At 44.3% G+C, this 18,067-nt stretch overlaps 1 protein-coding gene across 1 annotated transcript in view; it reads left to right on the top strand.

Annotated features, from left to right (window-relative positions):
- LOC124256797 (proprotein convertase subtilisin/kexin type 7-like) overlaps positions 1-14,322 on the top strand; it is a 35,079-nt gene extending 20,757 nt beyond the window's left edge. Inside the window, exons 10-17 of the mRNA XM_046690754.1 lie at positions 386-553; positions 1,197-1,304; positions 4,488-4,593; positions 5,617-5,773; positions 7,268-7,362; positions 8,666-8,759; positions 9,614-9,728; positions 11,271-14,322. Coding sequence (XP_046546710.1) covers positions 386-553; positions 1,197-1,304; positions 4,488-4,593; positions 5,617-5,773; positions 7,268-7,362; positions 8,666-8,759; positions 9,614-9,728; positions 11,271-12,056 — 1,629 coding nt within the window. The 3' untranslated portion in view covers positions 12,057-14,322. The remainder of the gene's footprint in view (positions 1-385; positions 554-1,196; positions 1,305-4,487; positions 4,594-5,616; positions 5,774-7,267; positions 7,363-8,665; positions 8,760-9,613; positions 9,729-11,270) is intronic.
- Positions 14,323-18,067: the final 3,745 nt, after the last annotated feature.

Here is an 18,067-nt window from a genome sequence, read left to right as displayed (position 1 = left end):
TGCTTGTCGTAAGAGGCGACTGACGGGATCGGGTGGTCAGGTTCGCTGACTTGGTTAGCTCATGTCATCGTATCCCACTTGCATAGATTGATACTCATGCTGTTGATCACTGGATTGTCTAGGGTGGCGGTGGGGTAGCCCAGTGGTTAAAGCGTTGGCTCGTCATGCCGAAGAACCGGGTTCGAATCCCCACATGGGTACATTGTGTGAAGCCCATTTGTGGTGTCCCCCGCCGTGATGTTGCTGGAATATTGCTAGAAGCGGCGTAAAACCAAACTCAGTCAGTCAGCCTAGTCTAGATACGATTATTTACAGACTGCAGCCATATAGCTGGAGTATGGCTGAGTGCAGTGTAAAACGAAATTCACTCACTAATTCACCCTAGGTGACGACAGACTGGACGAAGCATGGAGGTCAAGGCTGCACTGATAGACACACGGGCACCAGTGCAGCTGCTCCACTGGCTGCAGCGATGGTTGCACTCATGTTGCAGGTCCGCCCGTGTTTGACGTGGAGGGATGTCCAGTATATCACCATCCTTACAGCAGTCAAGGTAAAACCAACAGTGTGGATGAAGTAGTGCTGGCAATAGTATCGCATCTTTTGTCTACAGCAGAACTCCCAGTGATTTACTCTGTATAACTTTTTAGAACTATATATAACATGCTTCAACAGAACTGGCACTGTTTTCTAGAACCAAATTCCAGATCTCAGTTCACCCTCACCCCCTACACACACACACCTGTACCTTCACACATACTCTTGCACCCATGCATGCGCATATGCTCACACCAGCATTAAGCACATGCACCCACACCAGCAAGCACGCTCATGCTCAAGCACACAGGCACACACACACACACACCAGCAAGCGAGCACACACACAACACATATACACACCACCACACACAAAATAACACATCACACACATACGCATCACTCATCACACTTCCTTTTTCCAAAACATGAAACTGACTTCCCGTGAGCAGGGAGTACTTTTGATAAGATCTGCTTCCATAAATTGCTAATTTATGATCACTGTTGATGACGTCTTCAGTATTTTGATAATAATTGTCATGTATTTGGGGATAAGATGTTCTCAAGCCATGGTTAGTCTTATTTAGCCATTAACCTTCCCAGTGAGACTTATTTGCTACTGGTTTTGCAATACATACAAGGGAATATTTAATTTTCAGGTGGATGTGGACATTGCCCACTGGCAGAAGAATGGGGCTGGCTTGTTCCACAGTCACAAACATGGCTTCGGTCTGCTGAAGGCATGGAGGATGGTCAATGCTGCCAAGGTCAGTAGAGTTAGGGTTCTGGGAGGATGGTCAATGCTGCCAATGTCAGTCGAGTTAGGGTTCTGGGAGGATGGTCAATGCTGCCAAGGTCAGTAGAGTTAGGGTTCTGGGAAGATGGTAAATGCAGCCAAGGTCAGTAGAGTTAGGGTTCTGGGAAGGTGGTCAATGCAGCCAAGGTCAGTAGAGTTAGGGTTCTGGGAAGATGGTTAATGCTGCCAAGGTCAGTAGAGTTAGGGTTCTGGGAGGATGGTCAATGCAGCCAAGGTCAGTAGAGTTAGGGTTCTGGGAAGATGGTTAATGCCGCCAAGGTCAGTAGAGTTAGGGTTCTGGGAAGATGGTCAATGCTGCCAAGGTCAGTAGAGTTAGGGTTCTGGGAAGATGGTCAATGCAGGCAAGGTCAGTAGAGTTAGGGTTCTGGGAAGATGGTCAATGCTGCCAAGGTCAGTAGAGTTAGGGTTCTGGGAAGATGGTCAACACAGGCAAGGTCAGTAGAGTTAGGGTTCTGGGAAGATGGTCAATGCAGCCAAGGTCAGTAGAGTTAGGGTTCTGGGATGATGGTTAATGCAGCCAAGGTCAGTAGAGTTAGGGTTCTGGGAAGATGGTCAATGCAGCCAAGGTCAGTAGAGTTAGGGTTCTGGGAAGATGGTCAATGCTGCCAAGGTCAGTAGAGTTAGGGTTCTGGGAAGATGGTCAATGCTGCCAAGGTCAGTAGAGTTAGAAGATGGTTAGAGAGGTTCTGGGAGGATGGTCAATGCAGCCAAGGTCAGTAGAGTTAGGGTTCTGGGAAGATGGTCAATGCAGCCAAGGTCAGTAGAGTTAGGGTTCTGGGAAGATGGTCAATGCAGCCAAGGTCAGTAGAGTTAGGGTTCTGGGAAGATGGTCAATGCTGCCAAGGTCAGTAGAGTTAGGGTTCTGGGAGGATGGTCAATGCAGCCAAGGTCAGTAGAGTTAGGGTTCTGGGAAGATGGTCAATGCAGCCAAGGTCAGTAGAGTTAGGGTTCTGGGAAGATGGTCAATGCTGCCAAGGTCAGTAGAGTTAGGGTTCTGGGAAGATGGTCAATGCTGCCAAGGTCAGTAGAGTTAGGGTTCTGGGAAGATGGTCAAATGCATGCCAAAGGTCAGTAGAGTTAGGGTTCTGGGATGGTCAATGCTGCCAGGTCAGTAGAGTTAGGGTTCTGGGAAGATGGTCAATGCTGCCGAAGGTCAGTAGAGTTAGGGTTCTGGGAAGATGGTCAATGCAGCCAAGGTCAGTAGAGTTAGGGTTCTGGGAAGATGGTCAATGCAGCCAAGGTCAGTAGAGTTAGGGTTCTGGGAAGATGGTTAATGCAGCCAAGGTTAGTAGAGTTAGGGTTCTGGGAAGATGGTCAATGCAGCCAAGGTCAGTAGAGTTAGGGTTCTGGGAAGATGGTCAATGCAGCCAAGGTCAGTAGAGTTAGGGTTCTGGGAAGATGGTCAATGCAGCCAAGGTCAGTAGAGTTAGGGTTCTGGGATGATGGTCAATGCAGCCAAGGTCAGTAGAGTTAGGGTTCTGGGAAGATGGTCAATGCTGCCAAGGTCAGTAGAGTTAGGGTTCTGGGAAGATGGTCAATGCTGCCAAGGTCAGTAGAGAGTTAGAGTTCTGGGAAGATGGTCAATGCAGCCAAGGTCAGTAGAGTTAGGGTTCTGGGAAGATGGTCAATGCAGCCAAGGTTAGTAGAGTTAGGGTTCTGGGAAGATGGTCAATGCAGCCAAGGTCAGTAGAGTTAGGGTTCTGGGAAGATGGTCAATGCAGCCAAGGTCAGTAGAGTTAGGGTTCTGGGAAGATGGTCAATGCTGCCAAGGTCAGTAGAGTTAGGGTTCTGGGAAGATGGTCAATGCAGCCAAGGTTAGTAGAGTTAGGGTTCTGGGAAGATGGTCAATGCTGCCAAGGTCAGTAGAGTTAGGGTTCTGGGAAGATGGTCAATGCAGCCAAGGTCAGTAGAGTTAGGGTTCTGGGGATGGATGGTGCAGCCAATGTTAGGGTTAAGAAGATGGTCAATGCAGTTAAAGGTCAATAGAGTTAGGGTTCTAGTAGAGGTTAGTAGAGTTAGGGTTGGGAAGATGGTCAATGCAGCCAAGGTCAGTAGAGTTAGGGTTCTGGGAAGATGGTCAATGCAGCCAGGGTTAGTAGAGTTAGGTGTTCTGGGAAGATGGTCAATGCAGCCAAGGTCAGTAGAGTTAGGGTTCTGGGAAGATGGTCAATGCAGCCAGGGTCAGTAGAGTTAGGGTTCTGGGAAGATGGTTCAATGCAAGCCAGCCAGGGTCAGTAGAGTTAGGGTTCTGGGAAGATGGTCAATGCAGCCAGGGTCAGTAGAGTTAGGGTTCTGGGAAGATGGTCAATGCAGCCAAGGTCAGTAGAGTTAGGGTTCTGGGAAGATGGTCAATGCAGCCAAGGTCAGTAGAGTTAGGGTTCTGTGAAGATGGTCAATGCAGCCAAGGTCAGTAGAGTTAGAGTTCTGTGAATTTGGTCAATGCTGCAAAGGTCAGTAGAGTTAGGGTTCTGGGAAGATGGTCAATGCTGCCAAGGTCAGTCGAGTTAGGGTTCTGGGAAGATGGTCAACACAGGCAAGGTCAGTAGAGTTAGGGTTCTGGGAAGATGGTCAATGCTGCCAAGGTCAGTAGAGTTAGGGTTCTGGGAAGGTGGTCAATACTGCCAAGGTCAGTAGAGTTAGGGTTCTGGGAAGATGGTCAATGCAGCCAAGGTCATTAGAGTTAGGGTTCTGGGAAGATGGTCAATGCTGCCACGGTGGGTAGAGTTAGGGTTCTGGGAAGATGGTCAACGCAACCATTGTCAGTCGAATTAGGGCTCTGGAAAGAGGGTCAATGCAGCCAAGGTCAGTGGAGTTAGGGTTCTGAAAAGAGGGTCAGTAGAGTTGGTGTGTGTGTGTGGAGGGATGGGAGATTGGGGTGGTGGGGTGGGGTTTGGAGATGATACTATCACACATACTCCACGTGTTCACTTACAGTGATGTTTATGATTGGCTGAGGAGATAGCTGATGCTCAGGTGTATATGTCATCATGTTCACATTTCATTTGATGGAATGTTTACAGCAACATTATATTCTCATTTGTTGTTGGTTAATGAACAATAAGTTAATGAAGGTTAAAACTAAATGTCCATCACACAACTTCTGTAGTCTTGTGCTGTTGTTGTCATGTTTCAGATCTGGAGGACAATACCGTGGATGACCTCATATGCTTTTGGGAATACGAGTGTTGACTTCACAATTCCTAAAGGGTCAAACCACCCACTCAAGATCACCCATACAGGTAGAATATGTGTTACAAGATGGTATCAGAGTTTGTGGAATCAGGCAGCGGATTCTAAAGCAGAAGAGATCCTAAATAGCCTATGCTTCTTTTGCTGAGGAAATTCTAAGACAGAATAGTTCCCCAGTACCAATGCATGTCTCATTGTGGGGATTCCAAAGTAGAAGAGACCTTTAGTATTCCATTCTTGTCTTTCTATGGGGATTTTAAAGTAGAAAAGATTGTAAATATTCCATTGTAGTCTTCCTGTGGGGATTGGGATGTAGAAGAGATCGTAAATAGTCCATTGTAGTCTTCCTGTGGGGATTTTGAAGTAGAAGAGACCGTAAATATTCCATTCTAGTCTTCTTGTGGGGATTGGGAAGAAGAAGAGACCATAAATAGTCCATTCTAGTCTTCCTGTGGGGATTGGGAAGTAGAAGAGATCGTAAATATTCCATTCTAGTCTTCCTGTGGGGATTGGGAAGTAGAAGAGATCGTAAATATTCCATTCTAGTCTTCCTGTGGGGATTGGGAAGTAGAAGAGATCGTAAATATTCCATTCTAGTCTTCCTGTGGGGATTGGGAAGTAGAAGAGATCGTAAATATTCCATTCTAGTCCTTCTGTGTGGATTCTAAAGTAGAAGAGATCTTTATTATTATTGTTTATAGTCTTCCTGAAGGGCTTCTAAAGAAGAGACCATAAATAGTCCATTCTAGTATTCCTGTGGGGATTGGAAACTGGAATATACCATAAAGATTCCCATTCTAGTCTCTGTGTGGGGATTCTAAAGTTAAAGAGACCATCATTATTTTTGTTTATTGTCTTCTTGAAGGGATTCTAAAGACTCTATTCTAGTCTTTCTGTGAGGATTCTAGAGTGGAATAGATTGCAGATATTACTTTCTTGTCTCTGTGAGGAATCTAAAGAATCGACTTTAGTTATTTCTGTACAATTATGAAGAGAATGATCATTTTCGCAGTTTCAGCTCTGAGAGCAGTCAGTTCTAAATGTTGGCTAAATCTCTGCTGGTGTGTTTGTAGTGTCTGAGAAGCATGTGGAAGGCTACGGCCTGTACATACTGGAGAACGTGGAGGTGACGGTGACGATCACTCACCCCCGGCGTGGGCACATTGGCGTCCGACTTATCAGCCCTAGTGGAACCGTGTCAGTGATCGGAGCCCCCCGACCTCTGGACAAGTAAGATGACCATGATTTATTTTTGAACAATATAAATATTTAATTCCATGTAGGTTGTGTTCAGGAAGCCATGGTCATAAGAGGTGGCAAAATGGATTGGATGGTCAAGCTTTGCATCTATTTGATTAGGAAACACGGATCTCGTAAACATGTGCACGTGCAGAATAATTTAAAGCTGTGGATCTTGAACCCTTATCACCACAGGGTCAGTGGGGTGGCCTAGAGGTCAAAGCGTTTGCTCCTCATGCCAAAGACCTGGGTTCTACTCCCCACATGGGTACAATATGTGAAGCCCATTTCTAGTATTGCTGGAATATTGCAAAAACCGGCGTAAAACTAAACTCACTTTCTCGCTCACCTTATCACCTCAACACTTCAAGTGGAACCATCTTCAGGCCATTGGTCGGTCCTTAGACGTCTGGGCCACCCATGCTCGTGGTGAGTGAGTGAATCGGGTTTAATGCTATTGAACAGTGTTCCATTTGGTCAAGGTGTGTCTGCTTCATATGTGAAGAAAGCGTGAAGTGGCTCCAGTCTCCGACATTTGCCACTTTGTCATGAGCACAGGTAGTGTGTTGACAAGCCTAGAAACATAGTCGGGGAAAACTTGGATTCAAACCCGTGATCGTAGGTTTTTGGGACACCAAAGGGAGACAACTCTGCATGGCATATTGTATCTCATTAGGGTTAGGATAAGGTTAGGGTTAGGGTCATCGACAAGACCATCCGTGCCCCTCGTACCCCATGCCCCTCGGACCCCATGCCCCTTGTACACCATTCCCCTTGTACACATGCCCTTTGTACTCCATGCCCCTTGTACCCCATGCCCCTTGTACACCACGCCCTTGTACCCCATGCCCCTTGTACCCCATGCCCCTTGTACCCCACGCCCCTTGTACACCACGCCCCTTTGTACCCCATGCCCCTTGTACCCCATGCCCCTCAGACCCCATGCCCTTGTACACCATGCCCCTTGTTCACCATGCCCCTTGTACCCCATGCCCCTTGTACCTCATGCCCCTTGTACACCATGCCCCTTGTACCTCATGCCCCTTGTACACCATGCCCCTTGTACCCCATGCCCTATTTCTGGCCCCACCCTTGTACCCTTGTACCCCATGCCCCTTGTACCCCATGCCCCATGTACCCCATGTACCTCATGCCCCTTGTACCTCATGCCCCTTGTACACCATGCCCCTTGTACACCATGCCCCTTGTACACCATGCCCCTTGTACACCATGCCCCTTGTACACCATGCCCCTTGTACACCACGCCCCTTGTACACCACGCCCCTTGTACACCATGCCCCTTGTACACCATGCCCCTTGTACACCATGCCCCTTGTACACCTTGCCCCTTGTACCCCATGCCCCCTTCAGTATGGCCCAGTCAAGAAGCCTGCTACAAGAGGAAGATGCCCTCTACCATTGATCCTGCTTTTCACGCACTTACTCATGTGATACACTGCAGCTTCTGTGTGTGTTTTATTACAGTTCAACGTTTGGTTTCCAAGACTGGACGTTTTCCACTGTCAGATGCTGGGGGGAGAAGCCTACGGGGAAGTGGACTCTCATCGTCATGGATACAGGTACTTGTACTGTTCTTTTTCACTGAACAATGTAGAAAATGTCTAATCTCCTCGGCACTTGGCATACATAATCATAGTCATTTTCAAGGCTTTTAAAAATCCAATTGCCCTTTGCCCAAGTCAAATGATCTTGCATTTGGGGTAAGAGATTTCCTGTCACTACACGACTCTGAACAAGTGAATGATGTCAAAATCTACAATTCTGAAGGACTGAAATCAGGGTAGTCTTGTCTTGGGGCTGTCTGGTCATCAAAACGGACTTACTGACTGAGTGCCCAACTGTATGACTGACTGACTGACCTACTTACTGACAGATGGGCGGACTGACTGAATGACTGGATGACTGACTTACTTACTTACTGCAGTGTTTAAACTCCAAAAATTCCACGCCAGACAGCCGGACTGGTAAACTGAAAGTACATCAGCCTGGTTCCCTAACGCTCCGACGCTGACCCAGGCAAATAAGTGTCGGAGCGTTAGCGTTAGCGCAGGCAGTGCGTTAAGCGCTGAAAGCGCAACAGACCCAGGCAGCCACAGTGTCGGAGCGTTAGCGCAGGCGCAACAGACCCAGGCAACCAGGCTGAAAGTACATGTTATTGTAATGGTTATTGTTAAATGAACTGTCCAATCGTAACATAATTATCATAATACCTTAAACACCTCAAACATCTACCAGACTACCGGACAGGCTACTTTTGAAATTTGACTGGCCGAGATGAAAATAGAACGTTCTGGACAAGCGGGAATTCGAAACGCTGCAAACTGACAGACTAAACTGAATGATAGACTGACTCCCTATCTGACCTACTGATCAACTGACTGACCATGTGATGTTCTGAATGACTGATGTGTGTCTTTCTGTGTCTGTCTGTGTGTGACCGCCTCCGTGGTGTAGTGGTTAGAGCGTCCGCCCGGAGAGCGGAAGGTCACGGGTTCGATCCCCGACCTCGTCATACCAAAAGACGTTAAAATATGGTACTTGTTGGTCCCTGCCTGGCACTCGCTCGGCATTAATGGGTACAACAAGGACTGGTCGGCTCGGAGTCAGTATAATGTGTCTGAGTGGGGTATTCATGCTTCACTGCGGCATGGTATCTTAGTGGGCTAGCACTATAAAACCAGCTTCAGTCTGGGCTAGTACAAGCAGCCGCACATACACATACACACGCATGCACGTTGTCATAATTAGCAAAATATTCTCAAGCACGACATTAAACCCAATTTCATCTCACCTCACCTGTCTGTCTGTCTGTCTGTCTCCAAGTGTACAGCACTGTAAGCTGATGGTGGTTTCTGTTTACAGACACTGGCCGCTTCATCAATGGTCACCTGCTGAAGTGGCAGATCATACTCTTTGGCACTCCCTTCGCTCCTAAAGAGTTCCAGGCCAGGAGGAGGTAACTCTTACCATCTACAGAGATTGGGATTTTATTTAAGTTCACATCACTCCTTTGCCAGAGTACCACTTATGTCTCCTCAACAAATCAAATCATGTCTTCATGTAAACATCTCCGTAGTGTTGCCTCATATATGCTTCCACAACCCAGTAGTGGGATCGGGGGGTCAGGCTCGCTGATTTGGTGGACACATTTCTTCATATTATCGTAGGGCCGCCTCCGTGGTGTAGTGGTTAGAGGGTCCGCCCGGAGAGCGGAAGGTCGCGGGTTTGATTCCCCGACCGCATCATACCAAAAGACGTTAAAATATGGCACTTGTTGGTCCCAGACTGGCGCTCGGCATTCATGAGTTCAAGGACTGGTCGGCTCGGCTTCACTGCGGCATGGTATCTCAGTGAGTTAGCACTTTAAAACCAGCTTAAGTCTGGGCTAGTGCAAGCAGCCGCACATACACATACACACGTCGTCATATGAGCGAAATATTCTCAAGCATGACGTTAAACCCAATTTCACCTCACCTCACCAGTTGCGTAGATCGATGCTCATGATGTTGATCACTGGATTGTCTGGTCCAGATTCTATTATTTACAGACTGCCTCCATGTAGCTGGAATGTTTCAGAGTGTGGTATAACAGTTTTAAGCAGATCATAACGTTTTTTTGGCACATATTAGATTAAACTACAATGTTTTATTTTGGAACTTCTGTTGTTTCTCTTTTATATATTTCATTTCTACTCAGTAGTTTTGGTAATTAATGTCAGTAGAATTAACACCTGTAGATAAAAAAATATGTTTCTGATAGTTCGTTGTCGATTGCATACCCCTTCGCTAATTCCTGTTACCATGGTTACAGAGAGATTGCACATGCGATGTCTGGAGAGTTCCTCAATGATAGCTACAGCCTGCCCTGTTCGCCACCGCCCGTCATCGCCAAACCTGACATCCCCATGTCACAGAAGACTCTGAAGGTACCACACAGAGTTTCCTCCCTTAGATACTCCAAGATCTGATAATTGTGGTGTTGAATGCAAAATGTACATGTAACAAAAATGGACTTGGTGTTATTGGGAAAAGGAATTTGTTGTGTTCCTGAAAATCACCAGGATCTGGTGATTTTAGCGGTATGGGGTAGGTGGGGTGGCCTAGTGGTTAAAACGTTTGCTTGCCACCCTGAAGACCCAGATTTCGATTCTCAGCATGGGCACAATGTGTGAAGCCTATTTCTGGTGATATTGCTGGAATATTGATAAAAGCAGCCTAAATGACGAATATAGGTTTGAATAGAATATATATGGGTCATTAACTAGTGGCTTCAGTATTGGGGAGTGCAGTGCAGAGTTGTCCCTTTCTAATCCCTTGTGGGGCGGTGGGGTAGCCTAGTGGTTAAAGCGTAGGCTCGTCACGCCGAAGACCCGGATTCGATTCCCCACATGGGCACAATGTGTTAAGCCCATTTCTGGTGTCCCCCGCCGTGATATTGCTGGAATATTGCTAAAAGTGGCGTAAAACTAAACTCAGTCAGTCAGTCTAATCCCTTGATGTTGTGATTATGGGTTTGAATCCAAGATTTATGGGTCATCATTTATGGCCCAGTTGTTCAGGACATGGAACTTTCTGATCAATGTTGTGCCCCTCAGTAACCTCTGTTTGGATGTTTATTGGTTTAAATTCTCTATTTATTGGTTAAGCAATAGGTAGAATTTAGTCAGAATTACATATTTCAAGAAACCAGTCAATCCATGAAAATTCCTGTGAGAGTTGGTCTTCAGCAACCAAAGCTTGTCGCAGCAGGCGACTTAGAGGGTCACTTGTCAGACCCATCTTACTGCCTTGGTTGATACGGGTAACCTTATCCTAACTGTATAAATCAGTGTATGAAATAAGCCAAAAACTCAGCCAGACATCAGGGCTGGTAACATCAAATTGTTACCAGCCCAAAATGGATTTAACCAGACCAAACACCAAGATATGGTGAATTTACACAAATTTACTAAATGTTTTACCAAACCATCGGGCTGGCTAGCTGTAAATTTAGACCATCGTCAGAAGTTTAGCCCGTCTCGGGCGGTCGGACGGGCCTTATTTCATACACTGTATAAATCGATGCTCATGATGTTGATCACTGTCATATTCAAACTTAATTGTATATACCACTTGTCCTATAGGTGGAATATTGTGTGATTTTAATGACAAACAAAACTACCAAATTGTAGGCAGTTAGTCTTCACGAAATGTCCATTTACAGTGACACCATGTGAAGATCTGGGTTAGAATTGATCTTCAGTAACCCATGTTTGTCGTAAGAGGCAACTATCAGGATCGGGTGACTTGGTTGACACGTCATCGTATCCCAACTGCGTAGATCGAAGCTCACACTGTTGATCACTGGATTGTCTGGTCCAGACTCGATTATTTACTGACCTCCACCATATAGCTGGAATACTGCTGAGTGTGGCGTAAAACTATATTCACTCACTTACAGTGACAGATATTTCCATGCTCTGTTGCAGGTGCTTGTGTTGGCCTGTGTCTTCTGTGTTATTATGACGGTGTACGAGTCAATGGAATATGCGTTGTGCTACAATGATGAGAAAAAGGAACACCGGGCCAAAATGAAGCTGGCGGCAAGGGCCCTGAGACTGGCAAATCAGAATTCAGATAACATAAATCCTGATGAAGCGAACGAATCAACAGGCTTGTTACAATCTGAAGAAATTCCTATGCAAACATTTCATGATGACAGCCCTTCAACAACAACTGCTGAACAACATAATCCTCAGCAACAGCCTACACAACAGTTTGACTTTAAAGCTGATGAATTCAGTTTGGATTCTGATAAGTTTGACGATACTTTATTTGATGTTAGCACTCACGCTAGCCATGCATCAGACAATCTATTAACTAGTGTTCCACAGTCATCAGGTGCCAGTTTCCAAGGCAATAATCTCCTTGACAACCTGCCTTCACACAGTACATATCCCGATTCAAATGGAGCAAGTCTTTCAACCCTATCACACAACGACAGCCTTTCATTTGTTGGTGCTTTCAACAAACCACACAACCAAAGGAACTGGTTGGGTGATGATGATGATGATGTTTGTCACTTTGACAACCAGACAGTAGAAAGTGAATCCGGTTTCCTTGGCAACCATAACCATGGCAACCAGATGTTCTTAAAGTCTGACAATGTTATCGATGGTAGCCATTCCTTATTTGATTCCATGCAAAGAGAAGTGTGTTCCAATGAAGACGTGATTGATTCTAGAAGCAGCAGTCAGTCAGATGTTTTAAGGTGATAATACTTATACAGTGACTTTATTATGTTTTGTGTTTTGCCCATTGTGACTGTATTTCTCTCACAATTAGCAATTGGGTGTATTTTTTTTATGAAATGCTATGCAGAAATATCAGGAGTTTTTACCATGTTTACTGAATCATGATGGTTCCAGTGGTTAATGTGTGACATTTGCGCCGTAGTCATTTGTCAGATTGCAATCTTTTACGCTGTGACAACAGAGCATGAAGATCTGTCAAGCCCTCCATATCAGCCAAGCAGTGTTGATGCTGCTAAATTTCTACAGGGTGGTAGAGTAGCCGCATGGTTAGAGTGTTCAATCGTCAGGTTGAAGAAGTGGATCGATTCCTTGCATGGGTAAAATTTATGAAGGCCGTTTCTGATGTCCGCCACTGTGATATAGCAGGAACACTCACTCACTCATTCACTCACTCACTCACTCACTCACTCACTTTCACACACACAGAAAAACACCTTCACACAACTAGATATACACCTTCACACAAGTAGATATACACCTTCACACAACTAGATAACACCTTCACAAAACCACATTATCTTACATTCATACAACCACATAACCTCACTTTCACACAACCTCACCTTCACATAACCACATAACCTCACCGTCACACATCACCTTCACACAACCTCACCTTCACACCACACAACTTCACACAACCACATAACCTCACCTTCACACAACCACATAACCTGACCTTCACACAACCACTTATTCTTACCTTCACATAACCTCACCTTCACACAACCACATACTCTTACATTTACACAACCACATAACCTCACCTTCACACCTCACCTTCACACAACCACATAACCTCACCTTCACACAACCTCACCTTCACACAACCACATAACCTCACCTTCACATAACCTTACCTTCACACAACCTCACCTTCACATAACCTCACCTTCACACAACCACATAACCTAACCTTCACACAACCACATAATCTTACATTCTCATAACCTCACCTTCAGATAACCTCACCTTCACTGCATTATCCTGGGGATCACTAAAGCTGTAACCTTCATACCTGCAGTCCTACTGACAAGTCAAAGTGATGTTCCTCACTACTAACTGAACGATTATAACTGGAGGTTTTGTACCTGTTTAAGGCTCTATTTTACCTTGTGTCTGTGGTAAGTGTGTATCTACAATATTTATATATTTACAGTATGGCTGGGCCATGTCAGGAGTTCAAGTTGTTTACTTTGTCTGGAAATGTTGTCTCAATATATTTGCTTTGTCTTGTACATTTCACATATACACAAAGAACTTAATTAAGCACCCTCTGTATTTTTGTAATGATAGGTTTCCACACGTACATAAAACTTCTCATGGTGACTATGATGGAAAAACATGAGTTTTTCTGACCCATATGATCCTTTGACTCATAAAGAACGACAAAATGATTGGAATCCATGTTCATTTTATGATGATAACTCCTCATTTAAAATGATGGTATTTGTTATCACCCTTCCTGGTATCTAGCATTAAAGGAATAGAACAAGGACTAGACTTTCCAAGGTCTCCCCGAGGACCAGGTTCATTTTCCCACAATGTGTGATGACCTCGATATTCCTTGAACAGCAAATTTATTGTAAAAGCTTGTGAGTAGCATCTTCTGCCTGCATTCGAACCATTACTTCTTGGGCATGCCTACTAATAAATTCCCAGGTTTTCATATTTATGGATGCGAAAAATAGTTTACTGTAGGAGTGATTCATGTTGGTGTAAAGCCTTAGAATCTATATACAAATGTAAAGACTTGTCCGGGAGTTTGTAGTTGGTCCTGCTTAATCATTGTTGCAAGCCTTATGCCACAAAAAGAACCTTTTTTCTAATGGGGCAGTTGGGTAAAGCATTTGCATATCAAGCTGAAGACCTGGGTTCAATTCCCCTTATGGTACATTCTGTCAGGCAGATTTCTGGTGTCACCAACATTAATTTTGCCGGAGTATCGCTAAAGGCTGTATAATACCATACTCACTCACTCCGTCCTTATTTGAAAGACGTGCATAATGCTTTGTTAATGCATAGTAGGTCACTTTTTGTGATCCAGGGAATAAAATCACCATTCGATTATGATAAATACCTTGGATAATCTTTTAACAGAGACTTTGATCAGCCAGTGAAGCCATCATCTCTGTCTTATCACGTGCATGACACAAAGTTTCTTTTGCACTTGAGTATAGGTTGTTTGGACATCTTATTTCATGTTGTGTAATTCAAATCAGGATTTTAAGAAAATTGTGCCTCGTAATTAACTTAATCAAGGATGAACAACAGATGATTAAAATTTCATGATATTGTTCGTCAGAGTGATTGGGGCAGTGGGGTAACCCAGTGGTTAAAGCGTTTGCTCGTCACCGTGGGTTTGATTCCCACCATGGGTACATTGTGTGAAGTCTATTTCTGGTGTCCCTAGCTGTGAGTAAAACCAAACTCCATCTCACTCTTACTCCTCACCATTCGTTCATTCATAGCACCGCCGTGATATTGCTGGAATATTGCTAAAAGCGGTGTAAAACCAAACTCACTCACTCACTCACTCATTCATAGCATTTTCATTTTTGGAATGGGAACATGGTATCAATGTTGATGTCTTGTACTTAATCTTAAGTCAGATTGATGTGCGGAGTGCTGACTATATGTAATTGTCTTCCAGAATATTTATTTTGATGATGAAGCTATGCTGGATATGGTTTACTGTTATGTGGTGTAAGTAAGATTTTTTTTAACTGCTGCAGTCGCATCAGCTTCTGTTTCACTCTGATACACATATCCTCACTTCCTGGAGATCTGACAGATAGACCGCCGCCATATTGCTGAGTGCGCCATATTGCTGAGTGCGGCGTAAAACTAAACTCACTCACTCACAGATAGACAGTTCTTCCATTTTGAGTGGGGTGGTGGGGTAGTCTAGTGGTTAAAGCGTTTGCTCATTACACCGAAGACCCAGGTTTGATTCCCCACATGGATGCAATGTGTGAAGCCCATTTCTGGCATCCCCCGCTGTTATATTGCTGAAATATTGCTAAAATAGGTGTAAAACTAAACTCACTCACTCACTTCATTTAGAACAGAATGCAGGCTCATATTTATATCAGCTTGCACCCATGTTGATATTTTCAAGATATCAGCTCTGTTAATTTATCCAGAAGTTATTTTTATTATAATATTAATAATCATCATACTCAAACTCTAGCATTAAGTTCTATTTCATCAGCAACCTGTTTTTTCGTAGTAGTTTCGTTTCCTTTCATCGAGTCCTGTTGATTGTGCTATTGGGCGAACCCTTTGTGAAGGTCTTTCTAAAGTTAGGATATGGACATCAGCTTTTTGTAACTATTTGGCTAGCCTTTTTACCAATTCGATTTTGGGAAGTAGGATTTTTTTGAAAAGCCCACAGAAGACAGCAATTCCTTCAGTGATGCAGCAGTATAATGGTATAACCTTTATTATTTACATTCAGAACTGACTGTGATTAATCAGAAGTTCCTTCTGGCGATACGTCCATTGTTTTTCTTTATTTTTTGCTGATGTTTTAACAATTTGAATTTGTGAACAGGGATTTATATGAAAAAAAACCCCACTATTCCTTCAGTTAAACAGCAGCATAATGGTATGAAGTTATTATTTACATTCTGAACAATGGTGGTACTTTGAGGTCTTCATGCAGAGAGGAATTGTCTCAGAGTAAAAGAGCGGATTTTATGAGATTGCAGCTGTTGTCTACATAGTGTTCTAGACTATCAGCTCTGCCAAGGGAGGAATAGTTTATAGGAGAGTGACATAAGTGCATTAGAAAAGGATGATTAAATTATTTTTTTCATAATATGTGTTTTGTTTTACTTTAATTAAGACCACTTAATTCAAATATGTTCATCATTGCCAGGGTTTTAATGGAATAATTTTGTTGTTTCAAGTTTGGCTAAATTTGCTGATAATCACCAGTTGCTTGTGGGATGGTGTAGATCATCCTGGGGTCCATGCAGGTAGCAAGGGAACTGTGAGTGCCCATGGTCCCTAGTATGGTGATCTGGGGCGGTGGGGTAGCCTAATGGTTAAAGCGTTTGTTTATCACGCCGATGACCCGGGTTCGATTCCCCACATGGGTACAATTTGTGAAGCCCATTCTGGTGTCCCCCTGCCGTTATGTTGCTGGAATATTGCTAAAAGCGGAGTAAAACCAAACTCAGTCAGTCAGTTAGTATGGTGATCTCTCTTTAGCGGGGCGGTGGGGTAACCTAGCGGTTAAAGCGTTTGTTTATCACGCTGAAGACCCGGGTTGATTCCCCCACATGGGTACAATGTGTGAAGCCCATTTCTGGTGATGTTGCTGCGATATTGCTAAAAGCTGGGTTACTGAAGACCGATTCTAACCCGGATCTTCACGGGTTGCCAAAGACCAAACCAGCTACAATTAAAGTGATTGAGTTTATATTTAGAGTCACATCGGCAGTATTTCAGCTCTAGTGTGAGAAGAAAGGTTTTGCATACTTCCGTAAAACCATACTCATTCACTCTTCCTTTTGATGGGGCGTTGGGGTAGCCTAATGGTTAAGGCGTTCGCTCGTCACGCCAAAAACCCGGGTTCGATGCCCCACATGGGCACAATGTGTTAAGTCCATTTCTGGTGTCCCGCGCCGTGATATTGCTGGAATATTGCTAAATGCGGCGTAAAACTAAACTCACTCACTCACTAAATAAAGGTAATAAAGCCTACTACAGTAAACTACTCCATTGCATCCCGTTTCGTGGATTGCAGTTGCTTCACGGAGCTAACATCACTGGTGGAAACATTACGTTTATGTTTTACGACAGTTAAAATGTCACAATTTGACTCACAAGTTTTCAGCGACACGGTTACGTTCGCAATGTTTACATTCCCACAATGCAATCGTGGAATGTCGCTTGACTACTCAGCTTCATCTGGATGTACTGATCTAAACTTACGTTGGTAGTAGAAATGCGACGTTCATATTGCCCCATATTGTTTACGTTAATCACAGATGTAATTAAAATAATTCAGAGAAGATATTTAATCCGAACGTAAACCGTCATCAAACTGTTATCATTTGTTTTTTTCTGGTAACGTTCGTCTTAATGTAGGGGGTCAGACACATCAATAGAACAGCGCGCCAGTTAGCCCTGTGCGAGGATTCTTAATTTAGGTCACCGAAACCGTCGTTTGTTTTCTGCCTTAAATTAATCGTAATTATCCTTAGAAAGTATTAAATTTGGCATCTTAGAAAAAAAATACAGTTCGCTCTACCACCATGTATAGTGTAATAAAGTGTGTTTTATTACACTATACATGGTGGTAGAGCGAACTGCAAATAAAGTACTGTCGGCGCCCTTGATCTTTCCCCCGAAGCATCTTAGAACTTGGGATAAACAGACTGGTTACCTGGGCATGCTGCTCTGGCGCTTCTCTGACACAGACTAGGAATGCACAATGGCGGCATCCACTTGCAGGCGGTATCACTCAATATATTTACTACAAAAGTCCAAGAACGGGTGGTTAGAAAGTTTTCTTAGCATTTTTACCAACAGTGTAACAAAGGATGTCCGAATGTCAGCTCAACAGATGCCACAAATCCACCAACAACTGTTGGAAGTCCGAATACCAGACCTGCAGATGCCACAGATCCACCAACAACTGTTGGAAGTCCGAATACCAGACCTGCAGATGCCACAGATCCACCAACAACTGTTGGAAGTCCGAATACCAGACCTGCAGATGCCACAGATCCACCAACAACTGTTGGAAGTCCGAATACCAGACCGCCCCTCTAGACTAGACAATCCAGTGATCAACAGCATGAGCATCGATCTACGCAACTGGGATGCGATGACATGTGTCAACCAAGTCAGCGAGCCTGACCTCCCGACCCCGTCAGTCGCCTCTTACGACAAGCATGGGCTACAGAAGATCAGTTCTAACCCGGATCTTCACGGGTGCAATGAAATAATGAAACAAA

The sequence above is a fragment of the Haliotis rubra genome, unplaced genomic scaffold (genome assembly GCF_003918875.1).
Source record: "Haliotis rubra isolate DU_JTF1 unplaced genomic scaffold, ASM391887v1 Scf64, whole genome shotgun sequence".
Lineage (NCBI taxonomy): Eukaryota > Metazoa > Mollusca > Gastropoda > Lepetellida > Haliotidae > Haliotis > Haliotis rubra.
Note: the sequence above shows the minus strand (reverse complement) of the source record. Positions and strands in the feature narration are given on the sequence as shown.